Source organism: Ostrinia furnacalis, unplaced genomic scaffold, assembly GCF_004193835.3.
Source record: "Ostrinia furnacalis isolate ACB-3 unplaced genomic scaffold, ASM419383v2 OfSCF1480, whole genome shotgun sequence".
NCBI lineage: Eukaryota > Metazoa > Arthropoda > Insecta > Lepidoptera > Crambidae > Ostrinia > Ostrinia furnacalis.
Genome location: NW_021131719.1, coordinates 97,263 through 125,241, shown reverse-complemented (window position 1 = coordinate 125,241; position 27,979 = coordinate 97,263). Strand labels below are relative to the sequence as shown.

General features: G+C 36.2%; 1 protein-coding gene across 1 annotated transcript; it reads left to right on the top strand.

Annotated features, from left to right (window-relative positions):
- Nucleotides 1-13: 13 nt before the first annotated feature.
- On the top strand, nt 14-27,783 carry LOC114352920 (uncharacterized). The gene is made up of 5 exons (XM_028304684.1): nt 14-53; nt 942-1,075; nt 23,470-23,625; nt 26,854-26,970; nt 27,599-27,783. Exons 1-5 carry the CDS (start codon nt 14-16, stop codon nt 27,779-27,781), a joined length of 630 nt encoding a protein of 209 aa, XP_028160485.1. The 3' UTR covers nt 27,782-27,783.
- Nucleotides 27,784-27,979: the final 196 nt, after the last annotated feature.

Below are 27,979 nucleotides of genomic sequence, written 5' to 3'. Positions count from 1 at the left end.
TGCTCTGGAATCAATGAAGTTAGGATATACCGACGTCTTCAAAACTGAAATAAGTACTAGGAGGTCTTCTCGAATGACCTAAACATAAGAATATCAACAACATTAGATAAGAATTAAATATTCTCAGATAGTGCATCCGTACTGCAAGCGCTACAAAGCAATACATTGTCATAATGTTATCAAATTGTGTTTCATGAAATGTATAGAAATAGGCTATTGATGAAACTTTTGTCCGTGACGTGAGACAGATTATAACATTTGTTGAGACCAAAAGCTAGTTAGCAGTCGATCGTAACAGAATATTACTTGTTTATTGCTTTACGAATTTGATAATGATAACACAGCCAAAAAATATTTCACCTAGTTACCTACCTATATGAATAATATAATTTGTAATATTATTTGTACCTATGATTTACCAATGGCATTATAATAAACACGATACAATAATTAATTATAGTCTTTCAATTAAAGAAACTTTCAATTTTAAATCAATCCATAATTCATTTATCTCGTTAGGTTCATTCATTCATTCATTCATTTACATAACTATCGATAAAAATTTACGATCTTTTCCCAGCACTAAATGTCATTATTTGACAATTGTCAAACCTCTCCCCCCACAAAAAGTGGTTGATCGTGTTTACTTAGAAATCTTGTAGGTTTCGTGTCCATTGGTTTATTCGTCCAAGGGGAGTCCGCACATTACGCCGATTTGATTTGACCGATTCTTCATACAATTTAAAATCGGGCACAACTATCGGCCAACTAAAAATCGATGGTCTGCGCCTAGTCTAATAAACAATTTAAAACCGGATCTTAAATTCAACATAACTACTCCAATACAGTCTAGGCGTCAATGCCCTTTACATTAAAGTGTATTTTTGATAGTATAAGATTCAATTCTCTTTCGCCATAATAACCAAAGTGTTTCTTTGCAGAACTGCCACCAGACAAGCCGACGATAAAGGCCGAGAAAGGCTGGTACGCGTCAGGGGACTCCCTAAGGGCGCAGTGCTCCTCCCCGCCGGCGGACCCTCCCGCCAACCTCACCTGGCTGCTCAACGGGCGTGACGTAAGTTGAATTTCATCATCATCATCATTACCACCATCATCACTATGGAGAAGGGCTGGTACGCGTCAAGTTACTCCTGAGCACACGTCACCTGGTTGCTCAACCTGCGCGATGTAAGTTGAATGTCATAATGATCATCATCACCCACTATGGAGAAGGGCTGGTACGCGTCAGGTCAGGTTGCTCCCTGAGTACACCTCACTTGGTTGCTTAACGGGCACGATGTGAGTCATCATCACCCACTGTGGAGAAGGGCTGGTACGCGTCAGGTTACTCCTGAGCACACTTCTCCTGGTTGCTTATCGGAGCATTTTAAGTTTAATGTCATCGTCATCATTATCGTCATATTTTCAGCTACAGGACTTCCTCTGATGAACATAGGCCTCTCCCTATTATTGCCATATTAACCGGTTCTTAGGGATCTGCATCCAGCGCCTTCATGCTACCTTCATGGGGTCGTCATTCCACCTTATGGTGGACGTCACACTCAGCCCTGGCCTCCACTTCAGAACCTTGCCGCTTCATTCAGTCGGGCATGATGTAGTAAGAATGTCATCATCATCATCATCATCACACACTATTTACCGCAAATAATTTTGTCTAGCTCTACTTAAGAAGCTCTATTGTTAGCCATTTTCTGAAGTCATCGGGACATCGAGCTTATCTCATTATTGAATTAAGTACAGTCTACACTACATTGTATTTGATTTACCAAACTAGAGCCGTACCAAATTTCAAATTAATCGATCTAGCACAAAAATTAAAAAAAAAACCCAAGATCACAAAAATAATCTTGTTTTAATATTCACCTTTACATACACTGCTGAATGAACTATCTTCTATCTACCTAGTGAACCTGTTAACCTGAATCGTTAAACATTTTAGTGTTCCGCAGATATTATCTAACTACCAAGACGGCTTTATTATTCACAGTAGATAATGTCTCAATCCATTTACTGATCGGAGTAATTGAGGTTTGAGAAAACATGTTTAGACTCTATCGAAGGATTAATCGCATAGTGCTGTTAAGTTATCGATAGTTTTTCGGATATTTAGAAAAGAAAGAAAAATAATTCAAAATACCACTTAATCGCAATAAACAGAATGACAATAATATATAAATTAGTTTTGAACCAAATCAGCACCCACTCAGCATATGTCATGCATGCTCTAGGGTCGAAATATGGCGACGTGAGTATGTTAATAGGTGAAGAAGATGGTTTGACATACATTAAAATGACTATGAAATTGATTGTGGCTAGTTCGTGCCCAGAATTTTAAAATATAACGAAATTAAACTCTATTTCTATTTTATGCCTCGGCTCAGTACCTACCTTCCAAGCCATTAAGATATTAGCTATTATGTTCAAATAGTGATAATACCTACTATTATTAATATAATATCAAATAACATCTAATCCTATAATGGTGGTCGGATGAGACGAGAACTGTTTCCTATTATGCCTAATTTAGTTAATAGGGTAATAGGATAATATCCTTAGTATATTCATAGAACTCTGTACTAACTAATCTACTTGTATTCATAGAGCTCTGTACTAAGCTGCCGTGCCTAATTTCGTCAAATGAATTCCGCTTATCGGTATTAACACGTTTGAAGTAAAGTTATAGAATAGGGATGTTTCCTGGGTCAAAAAGCAAGAGTTTTAATTAGTCCGTCAGTTAACTTATCCAAAAATACTCTACACGTATTTTTCACTTTCTCAAACTAATGAAAATTTAAAGAGATAAAGCGCGCCAAAGTTCATAAGAAGAGGCCCGTGACGTCAATGCTTGCATAAAAGTGCCGCACGTTGTGACGTCGTGCGGAACTTCAACGCACCATAACTATGTAATTATTTGTTAAATTGACAAATAAAAATATATGTGTCCAATATTTTTTGACATTAAACATGACGGACTAAAAAAATTTTTTTAGGAAACTAGCCTATTGGCCAATACAAATTAAATTCAATATTGCTCCATGTTGGTATACAATGGTTCTTAAATAATAGACATAGACCCATAACATGGGCGTGGGTATTGATTGCAACATGAGATTATTTCTATTAAATACATTTATCTAATAGCTCTCTTCTTAAGTCTCGGGTTACTAGTTAAAATCACTTTTTTTTTCCAAAAATCTAATGGTTTTATTTACGAGACTGTAAAGAAATTACAGGCATAAAGCCTGTAATTTATTATCAAAGAATGTCTGAAAAAATATGTTTTCGTTTTTTTGAAGACATAATTATTATCTACTATGCTATGCCTACATCGGGTCGTTTAATACGCCAACAACATTTTATATCTACAGTAAAATTTTACTGTTTGTTTGTTTTTATTGAATAGGCTCAGAAACTCCTAAACTAATTCAAAATATTGTTTCTTAATAACAAAGTTCGCCAGGTCAGGTAGTATCCATACAGTCAGATATCAGAGTTGTCACATCCCACGAAAAAACATAGTAAAAGTTAACCATCGTTGAACAACACTACAATGATATAAACAACAATCTTTCATAATTTGGTGAAATAACCTCATTTGTGAAGGACCATTCTTTGCATTATTACGCTAACAAGAGACCAACGAACTCATAAATGAATAGATATTTGTGCTTGTATTTTACTTGTTTGCGTAGGAAGCCGCCATTGGTTTGTACTATAAATAGATTATAATCCCTTCTGAAGTAAAGATTCGATTCCGAGAATTCTGCTACTGATTGAAAATAAAATTGGGTATTCTTTAGTAGTAAACCAAAGGTTGTAAACCTTTGAAACAAACATACTTTAAGTATAACACATGAAAATATGGTGATTGATACGTACCAACTGCATTCCAATAGGTATGCGGATTTAAAGTCAAGCCACGTTTGTATAATAACAAAACAATTGTGATAAGATAAGAACCATAACAAAGTTCTAAACTTTTCTAAAGGAATGTTATAACGCTAAAGAGTTTGCGTTTGGTAGAACGGGACTACTCTCAAGAACTGCTGGTTCGAGTTGAAAAAATGTTTGTGCTTGATGAAGGAATGAAGAAAAGAAGGCTAGTAGGCCGATCGAATCAGAAATGAGGAGATCCGTAAACGAACTAAGGTCGCTGACATAGCCCGACGGATTAGCTAGCTGAAGTGAAGGCCGCGTACCGGAAAACGCAGCGTGGGACGTCCACCCACAAGGTGGGCCGACGACATCATAAAGGTAGCAAGAAGGCGCTGGATGCAGGCCGCTACCAACCGGGCAGCATGGAAATCATTGGGGGAGGCCTAAGCGCAGCATTGGACGTCCTATGGCTGAGATGATGATGATGATGACTAGTACCCGCTTGCATAGTAGCGTCATTGAAAAATGTTGCAAAACCGAGAAAAAATATTCAAACAATTTTCAAGCGTACAAAATGGTGTTAAAATACCTAAAGGCTTTCTATTTTCAGTGCCTGAAGACAACGATCGTCCTCGTTTCTTAAATAGTGTCAAATCCGAAATACATTAGCCGAGATTAAGATCTCAGATTATCTCGTATCTCCAAAGAACGTATCGATCGCGATGGCATTAATTGTAAATCTTGTATTAATTAAGCGAGACGAGCACTAATTATAATTAACAGAATGTATGTGGGACACGATCGGATCTGTCTTGATGAGCCTCCGTATAACGAAGCCAAAATGGAGATTGGATCAGTAACACTACAACAGACGACGACACTACTTAGCTTGCTAAGTAATTTAATATACTTTCTAATTTAGTACAAATAGGTGTAATTTTCCCTGCGTGATCGAATCAGAAATAAGTAGATCCGCAGGAAAACCAAGGTAACCGATATAGCACGCAAAATTGCTAAAATGCTAAAATCAAATGGCAGTGGGCGGGGCACATAGCTCGTAGAGATGACGGCCGTTTGCGCATAAAAGTTCTAGAATGATACACATGTTTAAAACTGAACGATGTCGAACAAGTCATTTTTAAGTAAATCATTTCCCTTGTGCTGAATTGCATCACCTTAACTTTAACCGTATCTATAACTTTAACCGGTGTTTTTGTATGAAGTTTGACAGACTTTTGACGTTTGCTATAGTTATAGTAAGATGATGAGTGAGAGAGAACCCAGGGTAAGATCAGTAAAAGCATATTTTCCTTCTTGTTATGTAGAGATGCCTAATAATAAGGAATGTCTAAATAATCTACATAATTTTTATACACATCAGTATTGAACTAAACTTTCTATTTGTTAGTTTATTGTGCTTAATAGTGAAGTACAGAATGATGTAACTGACTATATCCGTGAAGGATATTTATACTTATACCACGTCATACTCGGAGATTATAATTATAATTGTGTAGATGGATTATGTCATAATATAAATTATGTTTCTGAATATTTAAGGGACATCTTAGGGAAGAAATTAGCAAATTGATTGCGCCCAATGTTGTATTCAAATGACATACAGTTTAATTTGAAATATTGCAGTGTTTTACATATTCAAACGTCCTAATTAGAGATGCTGTTTGATATATTATTATTAACGATAGTATAATATAGTCTGTTTATATTTGTAAAATCGATAGAATCTTTGATGTTATCTATTTCATATCAAAGTGAACTTTTTGTGATCTTTGGGAAATGTATTTTTATTTTATTTATTTAACCAAGTTTACCAACACATTACAACAACAAGATTTACACCACAAAGTAAAATTAGTTCGATTCTTTAGATTAATTTTGCCGTAATCCTATTTAAAAAATTCACAGTCTTTTGTCGCTAACTTACGACTTATCTAAATAGAGAGTCCCGAAAATTCTTAAAATTTCGTAACTATTTTCTCATGAACCATAAATAAACTGAGAAAATTCTTAATGTTAGTTTAAGTCTGGGGCCTGCAAAGACTAGTTATATCAAGGGGAGAAAGTAACTCAAAATGCTCCTTCGGGAAATCTACAACAGCTATGAACTAGTTAAAAATAAGCTGCCCGGGCACGTACGGTACGTGGAACAGTTTAAATAATACCCGGATTGAATGCTAAACAAGTTTTTATTTATGTTGCCTGGAGATAAAGTTGTTAGATATTAAATTGCAAAAAGAGTACGGTTAAAGTTAGTTAGCGTGCTTTATAGTGTGTTTATGAAAATAAACAAACGTCCGTATTCACAAACATTACTATAAGCTCTCACACTGCGCGTGGACGTACAGGGTGACACACGAACCAATCACAGAGCTCTATTCAACGCTGTGCGTTCGATTTGCTGCTTAACTTAAGACATCATCGTTTGTGAATACGGGCGTTAGTTTCGTAGAAAGTCCAACGCTTAGTCAGAAATAAGATTACTACTAAAAACTCTTTTCTAAACAAAAAATAATCAAAATGAAAATGCTATTTTATGAAACACAATATGTTTCAGCTTTTAAACTGAATAATATAAACGTGCATGGAATACTTGCGGATCCATCAGGAGAATCAGGTTTTTTGACACCACACGGAATGAAACCTCCCATTTCTGTCTCGTCCCAGTGACATAAAAGTAGGTATCTTTCATTTCTTTTTTAAATATTTTATTAACATATCCCTAGCTCTTTTAGCACCTAGACTATTATTAGCGACAACTAAAAAAACTGCAGTCTATTTTTTATGAATGTAGTTCTTTTTAATTTTTTAATACAAACATGATTCCATTCATATTTTCAGGTTCACAGTTGAATGATCACCGTATATTCTATCCCCCCATTCTAACCACGTAAGTGATAGCCGATTCGTTTCAATATTGCGGGAACTAATTCACCTTTTCCAACCTATTTCTACTGCAGTTGCGTTAAATGCTTTCCGAGAATTTTATTTCATAAGGTGTTATGCTTGTTCCGTATCGTAATTAAAAGTTAAAAGGCTGCTCGTTAAAAACCTAGCGAATTACCAGTGAAATTAGAACGCTATTTAATTTTCCACGCTTGTTAAAAAAACTTCCAATTTTGCCGCGCCGCGTCAAGTTGTCACTTTGACGTGACGTCACACTGTCTTGTCACTTGATAAATGAGTTCACGGAACTAATGCGTAAAATAGAAAGGTGGAGAAGGTTCACTGTGATAATCTTAGAGCTAAGTACAGGTGTGAACGATCTATCATAGCTATTATCATCAATTAAGCCTGTGAAAGTCCAGCACTATAATTTAGAATGCGGCGCTTTAGCAAGCTGTAGAAACGTGTCTTGTTTGAAAAAGCCTTAAGTGGTTATTAAAAAAAAGCAGAGGGAAACATAAACGTTGCTCATCTTGATGATATTCGTTGTAGATTCTATAGCTTCTTAAATTATCTACAGGCAAGGTCTCCTTAAATTACGAAATTTACTGCGTAGAGGTGTAAGTGCTTTTATTTAAGATTAATTTGGCGGTAAATATAGAGCTTCGTTCGTTCGTTCGTTCGTTTCATCCGAAAGACGTCCACTGCTCTGTCTGTCTTCCAGCTCGTGGTCGCCACTCAAGAACTTTCCTGCCCCAGTGGCCAACAGCTCTTCGAGCTATGTGCCCCGCCCATTGCCACTTGATTTTAGTGATTCTGCGGGCTATGTCAGTCACTCTGGTTCTCCTACGGATCTCCTCGGATGGACGGACGGAAATATAGAGATTACTGTATTTAAATTAACTGTGTCGTTGAGAGCTAATATCTCGAAATTCGGATAGAGTCATGTCCGTTAAGAATAACATTACCCATCCTAATACAATATTACGTGGTGTTGTTTTTGTTACATTCTTACGAAGGCGTGAATACTAAATAAATGTTACAATGCGAATATATTCGCAGTAACTACCAGATAGGTACAGCAATTTTTTGAATTTTATACGAATCAAGTTTTGAGTTGACCGTTTGATTTTGACGAAGTTTTGTGGACCAATAATTTAGTATTTAATAATATACTGAAATATTTCACTTTAAGAAGTTAAAACTAAAAAAAAAATACGTGAAGTCGAAAATATGACTGAAAAATAAATCAAAATATTATTCGATAATACAAAATAAATGAAAAGCAGTGATAAAATCAATGGAACATAGGTACCTACATATTTACATACATAAATGTTAAAATGCCAAATACACGTACCTAATTTCTAGTGATTGAAGCAACTCCATCTCATCAAATAGATGGAACTGGTTGCAAAGTGAAATGGATAGCATACTCAACCGTTCGCACATGAAAGGCAAAATTTAATAGCTGTTCAAATTTTCACGTAAAAACTCCTCCCAAGCGTTGATCTCGGTTTAAAATTATAATGGCTATGTTGTAGCGCAAATAAGTAAGCCAATTCACTGTAAACAAATATGTTTTGAGATACTACACTTATAGAACTCATTGAGAAAACTCTAAGGGCCTTATTTCAAAAAAGTTAAACCTTGGACGAACTCTGGTTTAAAATGTTATTTCCATACTAAATGTTAATTTAAACCAGGGTTCAAACTGAGTCTAACTTATTGTAATAAGCGCTGAGTTGCACCACCCAATTTTGACCGTAACTATAACGATAACCGGTGTTTTTGTATGAAGTTTGACAGATTTTTGACGTTTGTCAAAGTTAAATTAAGAAGGCTAAGGCTGGGCTGGGCTTAGTTTACATTTTTAATTTAACCACCTGACACAAAATTATACAATTGCTCCAGTTAACTTCGGATATAACGGAATAAAACTGGACCTTGGCTTAAGATTGTACTCGTAATACAAGTCGATTGTTTCCTTTGGCATCTTTGTCGTTGTCGCTCTTTTATTACCCTGCACTCAAAAACTAGCAAAGCAAAACTACGTCTAATAAGCCTGAAATCGATGTTACATCGAATTACATTTTTTATAATTTCATAGTTTAGGTACGGAAAATTTTCTTTATAGCTCCAGTAAATGTAGAGCAACTGCCGTCAGAAAGACAAAAAAAAAGATTAGATACATCCTAATCATGCTGATAATCCTGGCTGTTCAATTCCGACTGTGGCGTAGGGTCGGGCTCATTACTTAGTGGGCGCGCGCGAATTATTTAAAGTCAGCCGAACAGGACCGCTGCTCAGAGGCCGGATTAGAAAATGACGTCTCGGGGATCATCAGGGAAAATGCCAATGGTACAAGTTAGGCTGTTCTTTTTTATGCCTTTGCGTTAATTTTTCTGATGGCTCGCGACGAGGTAATTGGGTATGAACAAGACGTAGTAGTCTCGTATCTAAGTGACTACACTTGTTTTAAGACAAAATACGTGGGACACTATTTAAGTTGTGAGCCTAACTATGAAAACAAAGTAGTTTATTATTAAAATGGTATTGATTGCGTTTATTGGTATTGTCTTTCATGATTTATGTACTTTTTAATGTGTCCGAAACACTTTTCATAGCATTTTTTCCACTCAGCTTGAGGCACCTCCAAAGCATGGTTTTTGACCGCACCGACAGTTGCTTCTGGCTACATAAATCGCTGTTCACGCATTTAATTTTAATATATGGGTACCAAAAGAAGTGTTTAGATTCCAAGCAAGAATTTTGTAGCGTTGGACCTGTTTATTTCATATTTTGAGTGTTCAAATAGTCAGTTGTTTGACGAGACGTGTAAAAGCTCACATTTTCGTCACGAATGGCGATTCGACTATGCTGGTCAGTTTCCCTTATTAAACTGAAGACTTTTGGAAAAAAAGTGGCTGTTTACTATTAAGAATTAACCATTCTAAATTTCTCTAGTGACGTTTGTGTCATATAATCGTATATTTCGGAAAAATAGGCGACCGTAAGTTTCAAAGTGTTCCGAGCGCATGGGACTTTTGTTGGAATTGGTTCATCTTAAAACACCTCCATAGTCGATAGCTGTTTATTTTCAGGATCATTATGCATAGATCCTTAATTCGTCAACTGTCACAATTTTAAAAACGGCTTTTAAAGCTTTTTAAACGTATTTATCAAACATTTTCAAGGACTAAACGACACAAGCGTCCTATTGAGCGTTTGAAAAATTTTGGGACATCCAGCGAGAAAAAAACGTATTAACCATAATATGGTTATACAATATTTTATTACTGCTAGTGGAATTAATGCCTAGAATTATCTCAATCCTACGATATACCACATGACGAGGTTTCTCTTCCATTTTTCTGACAACATCAATGTTTTCCGCCACTATTAGTCATTATGGACGACTTTCGCAAAGTTCACTGGTGAGCTAATGACATACAATATTATACTTTTTAAACTAGCGTTTTACAATGGTAAAGGACAGATCTTTATCACCAAAAGAGAAATTTCGCTGACCGCTTCAGTTTTGTATTGATTAACCACGTCGAAAGTCATAATAAATCTTCGCGCGAAAATTTCCGCAAGTCAATTCCATGTTTTTGTAGTCAAGATAATTTTCAATTCAATGTTAATAATACAAAACGTGCTCAAATGATAAAAAGTTTTGAATAAGGTTGTAGTCAAAAACGTCAAACTTTTCATTAAAAGTATCAGATGTCGTCTAACAACACGTTATGTTGTCGAGGCTCACAACTTAAATAGTGCCCTAGTAAAACTAAATCTTACAAATTATAGAGTTGGACTGAACTGAAATGATGCTTAGGTAAGTAAGTAAGTCATAACATATTGAAATTGCAGTATCATTGACCTGCTTTGTTGGTAGAGTCAAAAGAGGGTCCAGAGAAAACTGTCTTATAATAAATGTTCATAGTTTTCACGTTCAACGTCACCATTGATCATGTTTGCTATAGTTTTTACTATAGCCTTTAATGGGTACTCAAGTTGATATAGATTTTATTTTCGATTATTCTTGCTGTTACCATTCAAAAATTGTTGAGTGTGAAAATGAGTGAACCCATCCTGAAAATTTAAAAATAACCCTATAGTATATCGTCGAACTCAAAATGTAAATATCTTTGTTTGCGATTCGTATGCAGAACAAATTAATTTTGAATAAAATAATATGTTCGAGAGTCCGTTCATTGTGGAAAACCTTGGGGGAGGCCTTTGTCCAGCAGTGGACGTCATTTGGCTGAAAACGAATATTCTAGAGTATTTTTTGTGTATATCGAGGCAGGCTTTAATTAACGTAACTCTCTACAATGTATTCTTAAATTGTATTTTTTTATTTTAAGAATAATAGGTACTATTATGTGCTTAAAAATTATTAGTAGCATAATATCACATATGGAAGGAGAAGAAGACATAACTATTGTAAAGAATATTAACTGTAATGTGACGTCATCATAACGGTAGTTAATTTGCACGTACCTACAGACGACAGCACATCAGACTTATAGTTCTTTTTTTTTTTTACAAAATAACACTTTTTACAACTAAATTAACGTCCGTATTCACAAACATTACTATGAGGTCTCACAGTGGGCGTGGACTCACTGGGTGACACACAAACCAGTCACAGAGATCTATTCAATGCTGTGCGTTAGATTAGCTGCTTCACTTAAGCAAGCATCGTTTGTGAAAACGGTCGTAAGATGCCACAGTGATAATACTGGTATGCTGGCGTCAATACATAGATACTGTTTTCTTGTTTTTTAATTTTTTAAATTCAAAACTTTTGTTTTTTATTACGTTTGAAACACATAGGTCATTGCCATTTATAGATTTCGAATTAACAGCCTATCATTCGATTCGATCACAGACGGGGCGGGAAGCTAATCTGATAAAATATTACTAAAATTTACATAAATCAATCCTGATTCAATGAGTCTCCATCTTTTAGTATCAAAACAGTTTTATTTAAAGAACGTTCTTGAAAAACTTTTTCAAATGAAACGTCTCAAGTGAGTTTAAGTGGATGCTGTTATTAATTTAAAAGGTTTTCTGAGTTATTTGTCATTGATACAGATTTTGGTGAGATATAAAGCTTTCAGAAAGTACTTTGAACTGTATCTAGACGCGATAGAAAAAAAAATAGAGTTGTTTCGATATTCCACAGGGCTTTTATTTAAGTGCGTTGACTTTTTGTAACGGTGTATGTTAATGTCATACTGTCATACTACCGCTACTAACAGGACAATCTGGAAACCAGAGGCTATGCCTGAATAAAGGTCCAGCAGTGGACGTCCTGTGGCTGAAATGGTGATGTTGATGAATAATGTTCGTCCATCTAAACTTAGCTTAAGCATACACAACACAGAAGAAAAGTAAATGCTTCCAATGCCAACTTGGGCGAAAATTCAGCTCGTAAATTGATATGCCACGTGCGAAGCGACGTCCAAAAAGGGTTTATTTATAGAACAAACAATATGAAATACAATTCATTCCGCATGCAGTCCGTTACAAAATTAATATCAACAAAGGAAATCTCGGGACAAATAGGTACAGCAGCGTCAAAAAAAAAATAGTTCATGACACCCAAATTAGCCAAAAAGTTCGCAGCACGTCTTTGTTACAATTGGAATAAGGTTGTGTTATCAACTTTTTGGTCGCTTTGGTTGGCACGAAATATTTGATGCTCACTGTACATATTTTTGGGTTACCAAAGAACGGATTTTAAAAAGGTTTCAGAATTGACGGGCTGAGTATCCAACCCTCCTCCTCATAAAAGTACATATCCTTTGGATTTAAAGCATATCCTGCCTGTATGCATGGGTCGCCAAATGGATCAAAAGCAAAGTGAGTTTAACATTAAAACGTTCAACGAGAATCAATTTTTTGTTTAATGTTACATTATTTTGAAATACAAATCGAAATCTTAAATTATTAAACCCATAAAAGTGTTTCTGAATGGCCTAGATTTACGTTTATTTTTGTCTATACAAATATTTTGTCAAGTATGTTCCTTCTATTATTTATATCCCTTTTCCCTTTGTAATTCAAACAACTTGCCTCTCCCTAACTAGGTGATCTGGAAATCATCTCTTTCTATTGATAAGACTGCCTAAATTATTATTTTTAATTAACAGTTTTTGTACAATACAGCGTAGGCAATAGCAAACTCTGTCTACTCTAAAATCAATGCAAGGAAACCCACGTACAAAAAGCCAGTCTAATAAATTCGCAGAATCCTTAATATCTCAGATTATCCCAAAGACAAAGCCAAGCCTGTCTTTATTACGTGACAACCATCACGATTAAGATTTAATTACCACAATTCGCACAACAGAAGCCCTTTCAATTCCCTATGTAGGAGCAAATAAAAATCAAATCCCACTTAATTTGACGGATGTACCCTCTGAATGCCACCGCAGAACATTAAGCCTGTACCCTCTCTCGGGAGAATAAACTCCTTTGTGATGTCCCGACATTTTGTTTATGTCCCCGCACTTCCAAACTTTGAGTCCCGTATAGTTTTAAGTGTTTTAATCTACAAGTGCACAGTGGTGCGTGATGACTGAATTTTGAATTAAGGGTTATAGTTGGTCGTTAAAAAGATTATCGCGCGTCTCTTGAGAATCATTATTTGAATTTTTAAGAAAAGAATATTCAATGTTTGATGCTGAGAAACCCAAAAACTCATTTTTTATCGTATCACTGAAAGATTGAATACCTACAATCTGGATCGAAATGGAAAATACAAAGAATTTTCACATAATTGCAAACGGATTAACATTTTAAATATGATTTTATGGAATTCATTATTGGCTTTTCTTCTAAATTATATTATTCTTTTTACACACGATTTTAACGATTTTACACAATATTTTAACTTACAATATTTTTTAAAAATCAATCAGTTTATCGAAATCCACGTAGGGTAACTACAGACAGGCAGTTGATATTAAATAATACATTTTGTCTTTCTTGTGTGAACTAATTGCGTCAATTTGTACGTCCTTATTTACTTTTCGAAATACTTTACTGTACTGTAGTGTAACTTACTACATGACTAAGATATTAGTAACTACAATAACAATTCGGCAGAGCCAAGCAACAACGTTGACTTCAAATCAAATTATGTACATTTCTTTCCTCATTATTAAGTCTAAGAAAGTCCGTTAAACGAGTCAACCCTTTGAGCCGGGAACGCAAGTCCCGGCGGCGTCTTTGAGCCGTCGCCGGCATTTTGCTTGACAATATCTCAGCATTTCCCACTGTGCGCGACAATTGCTACGGCTAAAGCTGAATTTTCTTTATTTATTGCGGCGCGGAATCGTCAAAATAAGTTGTATTGAAATGAAGCAATGAAATTGTCTGATGATATTATTGTTTTTGATTTAGATACAAAAGCTTTGTTAGCAATTGAATAACCTAGACGATTTCAAATTGAGTTAAATGGTATCACCTTAACTTTAACGGTAGTTTGATAGATTTTGGTCATTTGTTATGGTTAAAGTAAGATAGTGCAACTCATGGTAAGAATCAACTCGTAAATAAGAAATATCACAATTTAATAAACATCTGTTTATCTGTATGATATGTATCTCAAGAAGCATTTTATAGGTAAACTAGCGGCCGCCTGTGATTTCGTAAGCCTGGATCCTGTTTTTCCCCCTAAGTAAAATCTGTTCTTAGTGAGCACCTACATTCTAAAAGGAACCCCCATGCAAAATTTGAGACTCCTAGCACTTGTAGTTTCTGAAATTTCGTGATGAGTGAGTGAGTCAGTCAGTCAATATAGACTAAAATTTTTACAGGACGTGTTTTTATTGTGAATTTGATATTATAACTATAAATTATGATAATTAAATTAGCTGAGAAACGTTCGGCAGTTTATTAACAGTAACAGCATCTGAAAACGAGAAGATAAAGCATTCATCGTCTGTAATTTACGAGGCAATATCACATAATAGGCGTCCAATGACATTTCCGTTCTTAATAAACCCTCTCACTTCATTTAGTGATTGAAATGTATCGATAAAAATATTTTATCGCCCATAAATTGCATCGATAAATTCAGTTTACGTCATCCGATAATTGCAGCATTGGCAGCTCTCATGAATTTTATTATATTTAATTTCAGAGATAAAACTGACACAATAAACAATAAATAAATATCAATGAAATTATCCTCCATAATTTGATAGGTTTTGGCAATTAATTCATGCGCTTTCATGATTTTGAGTCTGCATTCTAATTACTAGAAATACATTACGGTAAATTATTCACGTATTACTTAATTAATATCATGTTTTAGTGAAACAGTTTACCTCGAAGTAATAATTACTTCACGTTTATATAATTGTTTGTATATCACGTATATACAAACAATAATTGGTTCACGTTTGTAAATTAATGCTCTATTCTGCATAAGATTTTCTATTCTGTTCAATTTTAATATTATAAATGTCCTGGTAATATTTTTATAACATAACATCCGTGAATTAAGTTGTAAGTTGATTTTACAACATTCGATAAAATTGACGTGTGGAAAAGTGAAGAGTAAATATCGGTATTTTCTTCGATTAGTACAGACCTTGAATAAAAATATGCTTATTAAATATTCTTAGAAGAAGTAAAATTTAAAGTCGAGATTAATTCAACAAAAATAATGTTTGGCCAAGCTGCCCGAAATCAATCGTATTTGATTCAACCACAGTGTTTGTTTTGAGCATATTTTTAAGTGTATCGATACTAATTCCCATGTCCCATCACTATCATCTGTCCGATCAGCCTGTCTCCGTGAACGATGGTAACACTCAATCATGCCTGGCACATCTCTATCGGCCATCAGCTGGGAATCGAACCGGGTACTGAGTGATGGGCCGCATGGTTGGACTGTAGACAGAAGAGAAAAAAGACAGTGTACGATTTATAATTAAAGATTTTATTTCGTTATTTTTTAATCTGATACATTCAAGTTAATTATAATGAGAGTTCATATCGATGTGTGGTCCAATATTACGGTGTCGGTAGTGGAACTATGTTAATAATTTTGATGAGTTCATTATAATTACATTTGCGATGGCACATTTAGCTTAACATTGTGGCATCTTATGTTACTTGAGATATACATTATACAATCGTCCGTATTCACGAACGATGCTTGCTTAAGTGAAGCAGCAAAACGAACGCACAGCGTTGAATAGAGCTCTGTCATTGGTTTGTGTGCCACCCTGTGCATACACGCGCACTGTGAGACCTCATAGTAACGTTTGTGAATACGAGCGAATATTATGGTGACTCTACTTAGAGAGAATCATTGATAGTTACTAACGTCTGTTTTCCAGTTTGTGAACCCAATGAGAAACCCATTTCGATTTAAGTCCGTGTGCTAATTATTATGACTTATAACTACAAGCTTCTAAAACAATGTCACCCGTTTAAATCCCCACACCATCATCCAGCGCATAACAATCAGAAAGAATAGCCAGTGGGGCGGAAAAATTAAAAAGCGCACATTCCTTCAGAGCCATCTAGTGGCGCCATAAATTTCTCCGCCCGCTCCATACAAAAGTCATGTATGGGAAATTTATTCGAGTCGTGCCCCGCGCGCTTTGTGTTGCTAATTCATTCTTTTGTGATGTCATTAACCTCGCGATAGTTGTAATATAAGAGAATGGCTATGCTCACGAGATAATACACTTACTTTGTATGAAAAGAAGTACGAATGTGGCTTTCTGGTCGTTTTATTGGGGAACACAAAGATAAAGTGAAAATAAATGTGTTGTAAGATTTTTTATGTAAACGTTTTTGGGGTAGTGTTTAGTGCACTACAAACAAAAGTAGATAATTTTAAAGTATAGTAAACCAACTAGAGAATTACTTTAAATGGAGGAGGTTCCCAATTTTCTTCTCTATGTTTTTTAAGATATTCTCGTTTGTCATGTTCCTAATTAACCCGAAAGAAAAAATGTTAGAAGAATTATTGATTTTTATACTATGTCTGTTTTTAAAACGTTGCCCCATTGAAATCAAACCTGTAACACCAGTTAGCTGCAGTCAAGTATCAAGTCAATGTTGGTGACCCTAAAAAACCCTTCCTAATTAAAAAGCCAACGAATAAGAAACACGAGAAGAAAAGCAAAATTAATCAAGACGATCTCCGGCCGAGCGTACTGTTATTTTAATGAAATCACAAAGAGACAGTTTTACTCAAAAAGCATAATAATAACACCTCTTTTAAAGCGAAGAATTTGTTAACAAAACAATAAACAAAGTCGAGTCTCCACTGAAGTTTTACTTGTGTTTAAACTTGCGAAGGTGCTGTTCAACGATAAGGCAGTCTTTGTATTGTCTTTGCTTTGATTGCAAGTAATAACATTGTTTTGCAGCTCTGAGAGCTAGAAAATAGCTGTTAGCTTTAAATAACTTGATTAGAGTGCTCTTAACCATCAAGAAACTTAATTTTACATTGTCTAGACTTCTAGAGGCACTTAACTAAAAAGTAACCCTAAGTAAGATCTCAATACCGTAGGCATACGATGCATTGTTTGAACATTCTATGTTACAATTAATCCACCTCTATCTTTTTACACTTGACAGTCAATGAGTTCAAAGCTTGTATTATCAAAACAGGATGTCTAAAAATTACCGTCTTTTTTAAACTTGAATTTTCATTAAAAAAATGTGTCTTTGTTTAGACATAAACCGAAAGATCGTGTCTTTCGCTTACCTTGCATAATTTAGAAATAAGAAAACTTGAACTCTTGCTTTCGATGTTTTTTTTTTGCAAAATGGACGCGCTCTTGGAAATTACTTTCTATGGCAAACTGAAATCCACACAGAGCACGTAAGTACGTATAATTGAAAATTTCAATGCAGTGTTTCGGACTCGAAGTCTTTATATCGCAGAAGTTGTACCAATGGCGTTAAACTGCGGAACACCGCTCCCACACAATGGCCACGTGTCGAAAAATTATGTTACAAAGAGAATTTGTTGTGTCGAACAAAGAGCCGACAAAAGAGTTTGTATTGGCGGAGAGTGCTCCAGTGAGCTGTTTGCTTTGATCTTGGCGTTTTATTTGTTGTTGTTATGTGCAAACTTTCATATTATTTGTGCTTCTGAAAGTGTTATCACAATGGCATCTTAAGTAGATGTTTTAAGTGCTATTTTAAACCAAACATGTGAAGTCTAATGTAGGAATGACGAACGTGACTTACTCCCGTATTCACAAACGATGCTTGCTTGAGTGAAGCAGCAAATCGAATGGACAGCGTTGAATAGAGCTCTGTGATTGGTTCCTGTGTCACCCAGTGCGTCCACACGCACTGTGAAACCTCAATCATTGTTAGTCAGTAATGTTTGTGAACACGAGTGTTACACGTTTAAAAAGTACAACACACTTTTAAATACCTACAGGAATAGAGTCAACAACACAACAAACAACACATTATCTATTGTAAAATAGCAGCAATTAGATCCACCTAAGATTTTTCAGTGGTTTAAAGTAGTAAGTAGAAAGTAGACTATACAGACACATAGGTACCTACTGCTTGTGTGAGCTACAAAATTATTCACGGGGGTAGGATATAAAGCGATACTTAGATGTTAAATTTAGAGAGGAAGAGCCTAAATTGTAACGTCCATTTATAGCTAATCTTAGTCTCAGGTATTTATATGTATAGGATTAGCCTATCCATAATGGGCTTTGAGACATTGCCAACAACATGATGAGTAAAAATCTTAGATATGAAAAGATTTGTTACGACTATTAGTATGGTTTGACCAGAGTGGGCAGTGTAGACTAAATTCTCCATTTTAAAAAGCTTAGATATGAAAAGATTTGTTACGACTATTAGTAGATATTGTCTGACCATGGTGGGCAGTGTAGACTAAATTCTCCATTTATTTCTGGCTAACTTTTAGGGCTATATTTCACCGGGACACCATGGCGGCGCAACCAGTCGCCGCTACCATCAAAATGTATACAGCTTTGTGCAACCAAACGGACACCTCAGGTGAGTAACTCTCTATAGAGCTGTGTGCGTACCATGAGTTTACGTTAGGTGAGCTCGCTAGCGAATACGTCAAAAAATTCTATAAAGATTTTATTTCTTGAAAGTAGCCGCTAGGGGCGCTGCACAATATGTCATACATTTAAATGTCATTTTTTTACGCAGTCGCTAGCGAGCACACCTAACGTAAACTCATGGTAGGCACACTGTATACATTTTGTTGGTAGCCGGCGACTGGTTGCGCCGCCATGGTGTCCCGGTGAAATATAGCCCTTAGAGTCTTGCTCTTGCAGTGGAGATCAAATACTGACCTGATGATGATGATTCTAACACTCGTATTCACAAAAATTACTATGACATCTCAAACTTGACCTTCACTGGTTGGATATTTATTGGTGGTCAAGCTGTAGATCTCGGCTACACAGGAGTTGCAGCGGTGGGAACGAGAGCTGGGAATAGTCCCGTTATGAGGTCTCAGAGTGCGCGCACAGGGACCCTATTCATAGACAATACTTGAGTGGCGGAGTGAAACACACGCACCAATCACAGAGCTCTATTCAACGCTGTGCGTTCGACTTCGCATAGCGTTGCTGCTTCACTTAATAAAGCATCGTTTGTGAATACGGGTGTAAGAGATTTTAGTAGATGGTATTTATTTGTACGTAGCTATGGAACGGATGGATCGTATGAGAAGTAAGACTGTGCATGAGATTTCCAACTATACTAGTAAGAGGGAACGACATCATCGTATAACTAAGTAATGGTTGATGGCATTGACGTTTTTCCTCAGTTAAATATAACTTCACGCCTCTAGTCAGAGGAAGAAAGCCCGCCCTCATTTGTATTCCTCTAACGCATTCTCATTTCTTGCATTAGCCCGCTAGTGATGTGCCATGTCTCAGTAATCCTAATAAGTAAAATCAAAAATCAAAATTAGCTTTATTTGTGTAGACTAATTAAATTAGTACTTACAAATAGTCAAATGCTCTTAAGAATATACACGTTTCATTCTTTTTTTGCCCTACCAGCGCTTCGAGACAAACATTTGGCAAGTGCTTCGAAGAAGTATTGAGTATTGAGTATTGAAGCGCCGTAACAAACTCAGTCACCACATATTTATCCGGTTACGTCTATAATTGATAATGCACGTTAATTTTATATTGAAACAGTCTTGGAACTCGCACTCGATCAGAAATAAAATTTTTCTTCAGTGTGTAGGATATTATTTGAATTTTGGAGATAGTGCATAAATTATTTCTGTATTTCAGAGTAAATAGAAATAGATGCGATGTTAAAGCCAGCATAGTTCTGTATAGAATATTATTCGTGGAAGTGTATCGCCAGTTTATGAAAATAATAAGCCTAGCGGCTGCGAAATTTGTGCAATTTGTACGCTATGAATTTGCTCCGTAGCATCAAAGCCAAAGCCAGATGCAAATATCCCAAATGTTTAGGCCGAATAAAACCTGACGTGTATGATCAAAATACTAATATCTGTAAGGCAAAATGTATGGATGTACAATTTTATAATGTGTTGTTTATTTAGTATTTTTAGCAAAAATCATGAAACATTCATGAGAAACTTCGCAGCGATTGAAAATTCTCTCAACTCAAAGAATGATATTGAAGGTTTTAATACTTATAGAGGTCATAATACGATATTACCTATTTGGTGATAGAAAAAACGCTGATAAACATACATAAGACGCCTGAGGAGTCGAATGTGAAACTACGTAAACCAATTCAAACGTCCATCTGTAAAATCAAATCAATACGAGATCCTATAAGAATATCGGCATGCTAAGGTACCTAAATAGGATTAAGTTTCTTATTTACATCTTCTTTTTCTATAAATCGTTTTTTTTTAAGCGAATACAAATGACTCGATAATCACATTGGTCCCATCACTACACACCCTGCGCCTGAGTATTCACAATTACTTATTCTATGCAACACATCAAGTGACATGTAAAATATTATGTTGTTTTCAGTTACAGACTCAAAAGGTAATAGCAATGCGTTCGTATGAATATAAATGCGAGGATTTTTGCTTGTCCCTACAAGGGTTATGAAAATTTATGATTTGGTATCAGATTTGTGATGGAGAATGATGCATTCGAATCAAATAAACATTTTATTTTTATGTGTGTGGTGCATTCTAATGAGTATAGTCCTAAAAATATGTGACGCATTCTTAGGGTTAACAAATTTTGTCTTTTTGCAATAAACTTTCGTCACGATGGTTACTAAGGCTGGGTTGCACCATCTTATTGTGATCTTGCTTTATCTTTGACAAACGTCAAAAATCTGTCAAACTATATACAAAAAACACCGGTTATTGTCATAGTCACGGTCAAAGTTAGGTGGTGAACTCAGCCTTAATGTCAAAATTCCACAAAATAGAAATGCTTATATGAAAATAAATATAATATGCTATGGACTTGGTTTTTTTAACACAATCTCTAACTTGCTTGCATTTTAATAGATACTTTTAGCTCCTTCAGAATTTTCCCAACCAAATAACATTGAAGTAACTATTTTTTTTAAACAATGTCAGATTCACATTTACTTAGCTATTGTAATAATTGTATAGTTATCTCAATGAACCTTCCTAATCATGACTTTAGGCCTTTGATCTCCTTCCGCTGAGTTATGTTTCTGGAATAACGTTAACGTTAAAATCTACAGGTGTCCGGGGCGGAGGATATTCTGCCTCTAATTTATTAAGACCTGCTTTTGTGGGCAGTAAAATAGATTTACAAGTTTGAAAGCCCTTCCTGACGTAAAGTCAAAATGGGGATATATTTTTCAATATTTTATGACGTAATAATTTTTTAGCAGTTTGGGAAATAAGTTTAAAAATAATGCATATTTTTATTGATATTGTTAAATGGCTTATTATAATATGGTAATTATAATATAATTATTATGTTCGTTAGCAGGTAGGTACTCATTAGTGTAAAATTCAATTTAAGATAAAGAAATTGAAATTTCAAGTAATATTGAGTATGTTCTGTGAATATTTACATAAAAAGGTTAGGTATCCATTTTGACTATACAATAAAATATTTTGTGTAATATGACAACTTAAAATCTTGTGAATTTGACTCACACAATTGCCTCGCATAATTTGGACACAGTTAACCACGATTAATTCACAGATCCCTTGCAACTCTACTGATTAAAATTCATAAACCTAACGCAATTCCCAACACGTTGGGGCATGTTAGACCGCTGACAAGTGCTCGGCTGTCGCAACTAGTCGACGGTTGTCGCCGTCACGCCGTCGTGTCGCGTGATGGCCCCATGTCGCCATCATGGCATGTCGCGACACGTCGTGTTGTCACGTCAAGCAACGGGAATCCAGTTAGGCGTAGCGTGCACTGACCGAACGAATTCGAAATGTTTTTATCATGTTACTCAAACGCTTTTCACAAGTAATTTCCAGTAAAATGCATTTTACCTTATTCAAATCAATATCGGATCTTAACCGGATTGATATGCGACGATTAATCAAACCGTACCAAGAATCAATTTTTTATTCAAACGATAGAACCTGTAGGTAAGTTTTAAGGTTAAAAATTCCTAACCATAACTATTTCCAAATTGTACAATACAGATTTTCAATTTGTGACTCAGATGACAATCCATCTAAGATCCTCCAGTTCCAAAATCTCATCAAAACCATTTAGAATACTAGAGTTTTTAGCTTGTAAAACCATCGCGTGGTCTATACGAGCACTTACTTATACCCGATTTAAAGAAAAATAATTTATTATGTATTTTCAATTACTTACCTGCCTTAATCATCAATCCAATTTAAATCTGGTAATGGGAAAAACCAACAATTAGAAGCAATAATTACAAATCAGCGGTCCCAATCAACAATAGTTCTTTGTCCTGGATAATTACGACATCAAAGCCGGCAAGACGAATGGCAATTAAGTCGTTAAATTAAATGTCAACCTAATTTGGAGAGGCGGCCATGTTTATTGGTATTATTTGCAATTAAAATGCTAAAAATGAGAAATACCTTTAGTACATTAAGGCTGAGTTGCACCGTCTAACTTTGACCGTAACTATAACGATAACCGGTGCGTTTTGTATGGAGTTTGACAGTTTTTTGACGTTAGTCAAAGTTAGTAAGATGGTGCAACCCAGTCTAACTTTTGATGAAAAAAGGTGTGTTCAATTGTCAATTATAAAAAGACAGGCGAATGTTGATAAATTTGTCTTTAATAAAATAAAAATACTTATAACGACCATGCCACATTATTTTGATTAGGGTGTAGAGTATGTAAAGTTAATCAAGTAGAGTTAAAAGCTTGGCTCTACATGAAAATCTGATAAACTTTTCACGGTGCGAATCATATAAATATGGTCTATGGTCTTGTCAACATTTATATGAAAATTATTTTTGTTTTATTTTATAAGAATATTCGTTATTGATGAAATAAGTATTATTTAAGTCCTTCTACATAGATAGATCACAGCAGTATACGACAAGTTAAATTACACTTGTTGTAAAAATTCTTCACTTTAGCTTTTTCCTCTCATCTCTCACTTGTCAATCCTTACAAAAAAAACTCCATTTTCACTTGCCAGTTCTTTTAAAAATAATTCCTTCCCCAGATCGAGGGCAAGCCAGTCATCCAGCAACGGATCCTGCCGAGTCCAGTCGTCTCCATCGACGTTCCTGGCAGGAGCGTATCGGCGGCAGGAGACGAGAACAGCAACATCATCTTCAGCCCTTGGAAGGCGTTTGGGCCTTTCGTGGATACTATACAGGTGGGTAATGATGATAAAACTAAAAGATTTTTTTATTTTCCTTTTTAAAATATTATAGTCCCGTTAGCCTTTAGTACTAAGTTAAATATGCTTGTGTCACGAGTGAGCTCACCACAACAGTCGAGCGGTGGCGGGGATCGAAACCGTGTTCCCCGGATCACAAGTCGGCCAGTCCGACTCCTTCACCGTTCGGCTATCGTGGCTTCAAAATGGTTGGAAACGACTTTTAGTTTCTTCATATATCGCGTACTTCGTCTTCAGACCTTGGAAGGCGTTTGAACCTTTCGTGGATACTATACAGGTTGGCGATGATTACAAAACTAAAGTATAATTACTTTTAGCTTCTTCTTCTTTTGTGTAAGTCATCTTCAGCCTTTTGGAAGGCGTTTGAACCTTTCGTGGATACTATACAGGTTGGTGATAATTATAAAACTAAAAATTAATTACTTCCAGCTACTTGCTCTTTTGTGTACGTCATCTTCCGAACTCGGAAGGCATTTGGACCTTTCGTGTTAATGACTCGTAGATAAAACTAAAGTTGGTAGTAAAAGCCATTGCCACTTTTAGCTTTTGTTGTCGTATATGGGCTTTAACCACTGAAGTCACAACCCTGGTATCAGCAACCCTCGCGCTAAAACTATAAAAGCGCTTTCACATATAGGCGATTTTGACTGGAGGCCTAGTGACATTGTCAACCCATTGAGCACCTTGTGCTGCTGGGTAAAGTGGAAGGTACGAGGTCACGCAGACGTCTGCCAAAGCAATGAATACACCTGATCAAAACTGCTGTAGGCGGTTCCCTGCACGAGTGACTAGTGCTGTTTCAATTTTCATAATTTGATTCACAGAAGGATATACTTTGCTTAATTGTACACCGCTGGAAAAAGTTATTCCGCTAATAAATTATCCTAAATACGTCAGTATAAGAGCCAAGCAAAGCAACAAAACAACATAAGCTCCTTAAGAACTGTCCCAGTCTGAACATCTGAACGTAAGATTCACCCGAGCCTCTCAGTTTAATGACCAATTATACAAAAGGCCTTGTCATACAATCTAGTAACTCCAGAAAATCGCATTTCACGACCATTGTTGAGATAACGATCGCCGAGTTTCGGCTGGCATTTTGTGAACGTTTGCATACCTAAATATTTTTATAAGGCAATGATAAAGAAGCGAAAAAGACTTCAATGTGAGCCGTGAATGCAATTTGAGATTGTGATTTTAAATAGTCTAAGGATTTCTTTAACTATTCTTAAATTGTTTATACGAGTAGTCTTGTCATCAGGGCAACCTGTGACTTTTTTTCAAGGATTTCCACAATGACCGGTCCAAAATGCACCATAAAAATAAAAAAATAAAATTGATAATTCATTGGTTAATTGAATACAGTACACCGCACTAGGTATACCTATCACACTGATAATAGTACCTACTTACTATACTTTCGTATATTAAAAGGGGGTGGAGTTTCGCAAAATCCTTTCTTAGCGGATACCTACGTCATAACATCTACCTGCGTGTGTTGATAGATCACTATATCAGTCAGTCAATCAGTCACTCAGTCACTTTTGAATTATATAAATTTAGATAGAGCTCTCTTCTATTATTCAAGTAAACAAAAACATTTCGTCCTTGTTTGCCGTCTAAACAACAGAAACAACTGTTCCCATTTCCTCTAATGTAATTAGTTAGGTCACATCTAACTAATTAGTCGTATACTCCAATCACGATAATTATAAACGAAATAAACAATCCAATCCGAAAACAAAGTAATGAACATTAGCAAGTAAAGGAACTTGGAAACTTTCTTGCTTGCCTTGTTTCATTTTAAATAAACTAGCTGACCCGGCGAACTTTGTTCCGCCTTAATGGCAATAAATAAGCAGACTTTTTTATTTCGAACGGGATAAAAAGTATCCTATGTCCTTCTCCTGGCTCTAAACTAACCTCCCTGACAATTTTCAGCTAAATCGGTTCAGCCGTTCTTGAGTTATAAGTGGAGTAACTAACACGACTTTCTTTTATATATATAGATAGATAACGCCCGCATGGCCTAGTAGCCGGAAAGTTTGACTTGTTTATTCAGAAGTTGTGGGTTCAATGTCCAGGTGGTGAGTTTACTAAAACTTTGATTCTAAAAATTAGGTATTCTAGGTGAGTACTGTTCATAAATAAAAACTGAGTGTGGCACATAGCTCGTAAAAGACCGTTGGGGCAGGAAAGACTAAGACGTTTAGTCCCGCTAGGTACACCAACGATCAGCAGGCCTAGGATGGGCGCCGCGATAAACTTTTATCGTGAAATTTTGTCGATTTTTCGCGAAAAACTCATACGTTTGTCGCCTAAAATCATCGATAAGACGGCGCGCATCTTCCCCCGGCTGGAGAAAGTCACGAGAAGCACCTGGATGTAAGTAGCGCACGACTCCTTGGGAAAGGCATTTCTCCAGCTGTGGACGTTGCAAAATATCTTTATCTACAACTTAGTTATAAAAGATGCCAGCTGATATGATGTTTGGCCTAGGAACATTCTGCCAATATCTCAGCCCAAGCGATTCCAGGGCGTCTGCTAGTCCTTCATAAAACTGTATCATCTTGTTGCGCCACAGTATCTCTGGTAAGCATCCATTTGTCAACGTCGCCGGCCAATTACGCAGTAACGATGGCGCGATCTCGATCTGCCAGGAATTTGAGGCTGGAACAAAGGTAATAAATTACTTTCAGTTGCGAGTGTAAATCATAAAGCGGGTTTACAACGCTCCGGTTTTAATTATCAGTTTTGGAAATTTGTGGGCTGTGCGAAGTGTGTTATTACAATACATGGGTACATCTTTTTAGGTGTAACTTAAAATATATAAAGAAGTAAATAGCTTGAACGTGTAGTTCGTTCTGTTGGCCACTATCCTATTAGCAAATACTATAATGCATAGCCATGAACTTAGAGGACAAATGGAGCTGCCCAGTCACTAAAAGACGGAACCTCTGCTAACGCTGTAAATGGATGCACATACGTGCCATCTAGTGCATGTGCGTTTCATTCAACTGATGCACTTAGCAAGTCAGCCAAACCAATTTCACACTTGACTCTAATATATTAAAGGGATTCATTGAGTTGCTGGCGGATTACATTTCTGTTATGAAAAATTGGGCATGTTTACTACAAAGATGTTTATTATACAAATCCGTTGACCAACCAGTATTGACTCACTCGGTGTTTGTTTGTTCTCAGGATGGTGAACTCCTGCCCAGCCAGGATACGGTAGTGTTGCCTACTCCGAGGCATCAGTTCACTTCAGTGGACGAAGACGCAACTGACCCCATGCCCACTACTGAGACGTCAAATAAGGTAAATATTTATAAGTTCTTGCAACTCACGAAGGCGAGTGACCTTTACTTGTGTGTGTACGTGTACATGCACATAACGATAGTGCAATGTCTATCAAGACTTTTGAAAAACGAACAGTAGCGGGTCACCACACATGTAAAGCTCACTCGCCTTCATGAATTGCAACAACTATAAGAAGGTTAATAATAATAAAGGAGTTAATATCGAAAAGCCAAGGCTGGTGTAAAGCTATGTTGGGATGTAAGAAGTTGCAATAAAGGTCTTTGAACCAACCATGGGGACATGGTGGCCTGTTATTAAAAAATCTTTGGGGAATGCCTTTGTCCAACAGTGCAAATGTCACTACTATTTCAAACAGTTCTATGTTACTTTTATGTCTGTTGTCAAGGAATCCTTAGGAAGGACTTTCAAATTCTTGAGAAGGCTTTTGTCCAGCAGTGGACGCCTTTTGTTTGAAAATAAATCATTCAAAGAACTTTTCTCAGGCGGTATCAATAACTATTCCCACCAGTTTCTATGTTACTTGTCAAGAAATCCTTGAGGAGGCCTTTGAAATTCTTAAGAAGGCTTTTGTCCAGCAGTGGACGCCTTTCGTTTGAAAAGGAATCAATCAAGGAACGTTCCGCAGGTGGCCTCAATAAGCCAGCTGTCCTTCATGGTGAGGCCGGACAGCTTCGAGAGGGGGCAGCTGCGGCTGACGTGCATCTCGACGGTGCACAGCGTGTACAGCGAGCAGGCCGAGCTGGTCATCAACGAGGAGCGGCCGCAGATCGCCTCGGTGCTAGGCACCAGGGATGATGCTAGAGGTTAGTGTAGCTTAAGGTGGTTTCGAAGTGCCTTAGTATTTCCTCTGTGTTCTAGATGGTTCTATTACGAAACATTACCATCATGAACAACCACGCACGAACCATACGTTACGACTGCTCGTTTGCCTCCTGTCACAGAACAAAAAATATAAAGGAGATTGGATACTCAATAACGTCTCACCTTCTGGGGGACTTGTAGGACC

Excerpts from the sequence above, each read along its gene's own strand:
- LOC114352920 (XM_028304684.1), top strand. The coding sequence starts at position 14 with ATGAAGTTAGGATATACCGACGTCTTCAAAACTGAAATAA. Across the intron at positions 54-941 it reads CGTCTTCAAAACTGAAATAA|AACTGCCACCAGACAAGCCG; the intron begins GTACTAGGAGGT and ends GTTTCTTTGCAG. Across the intron at positions 26,971-27,598 it reads CTACTGAGACGTCAAATAAG|GTGGCCTCAATAAGCCAGCT; the intron begins GTAAATATTTAT and ends AACGTTCCGCAG.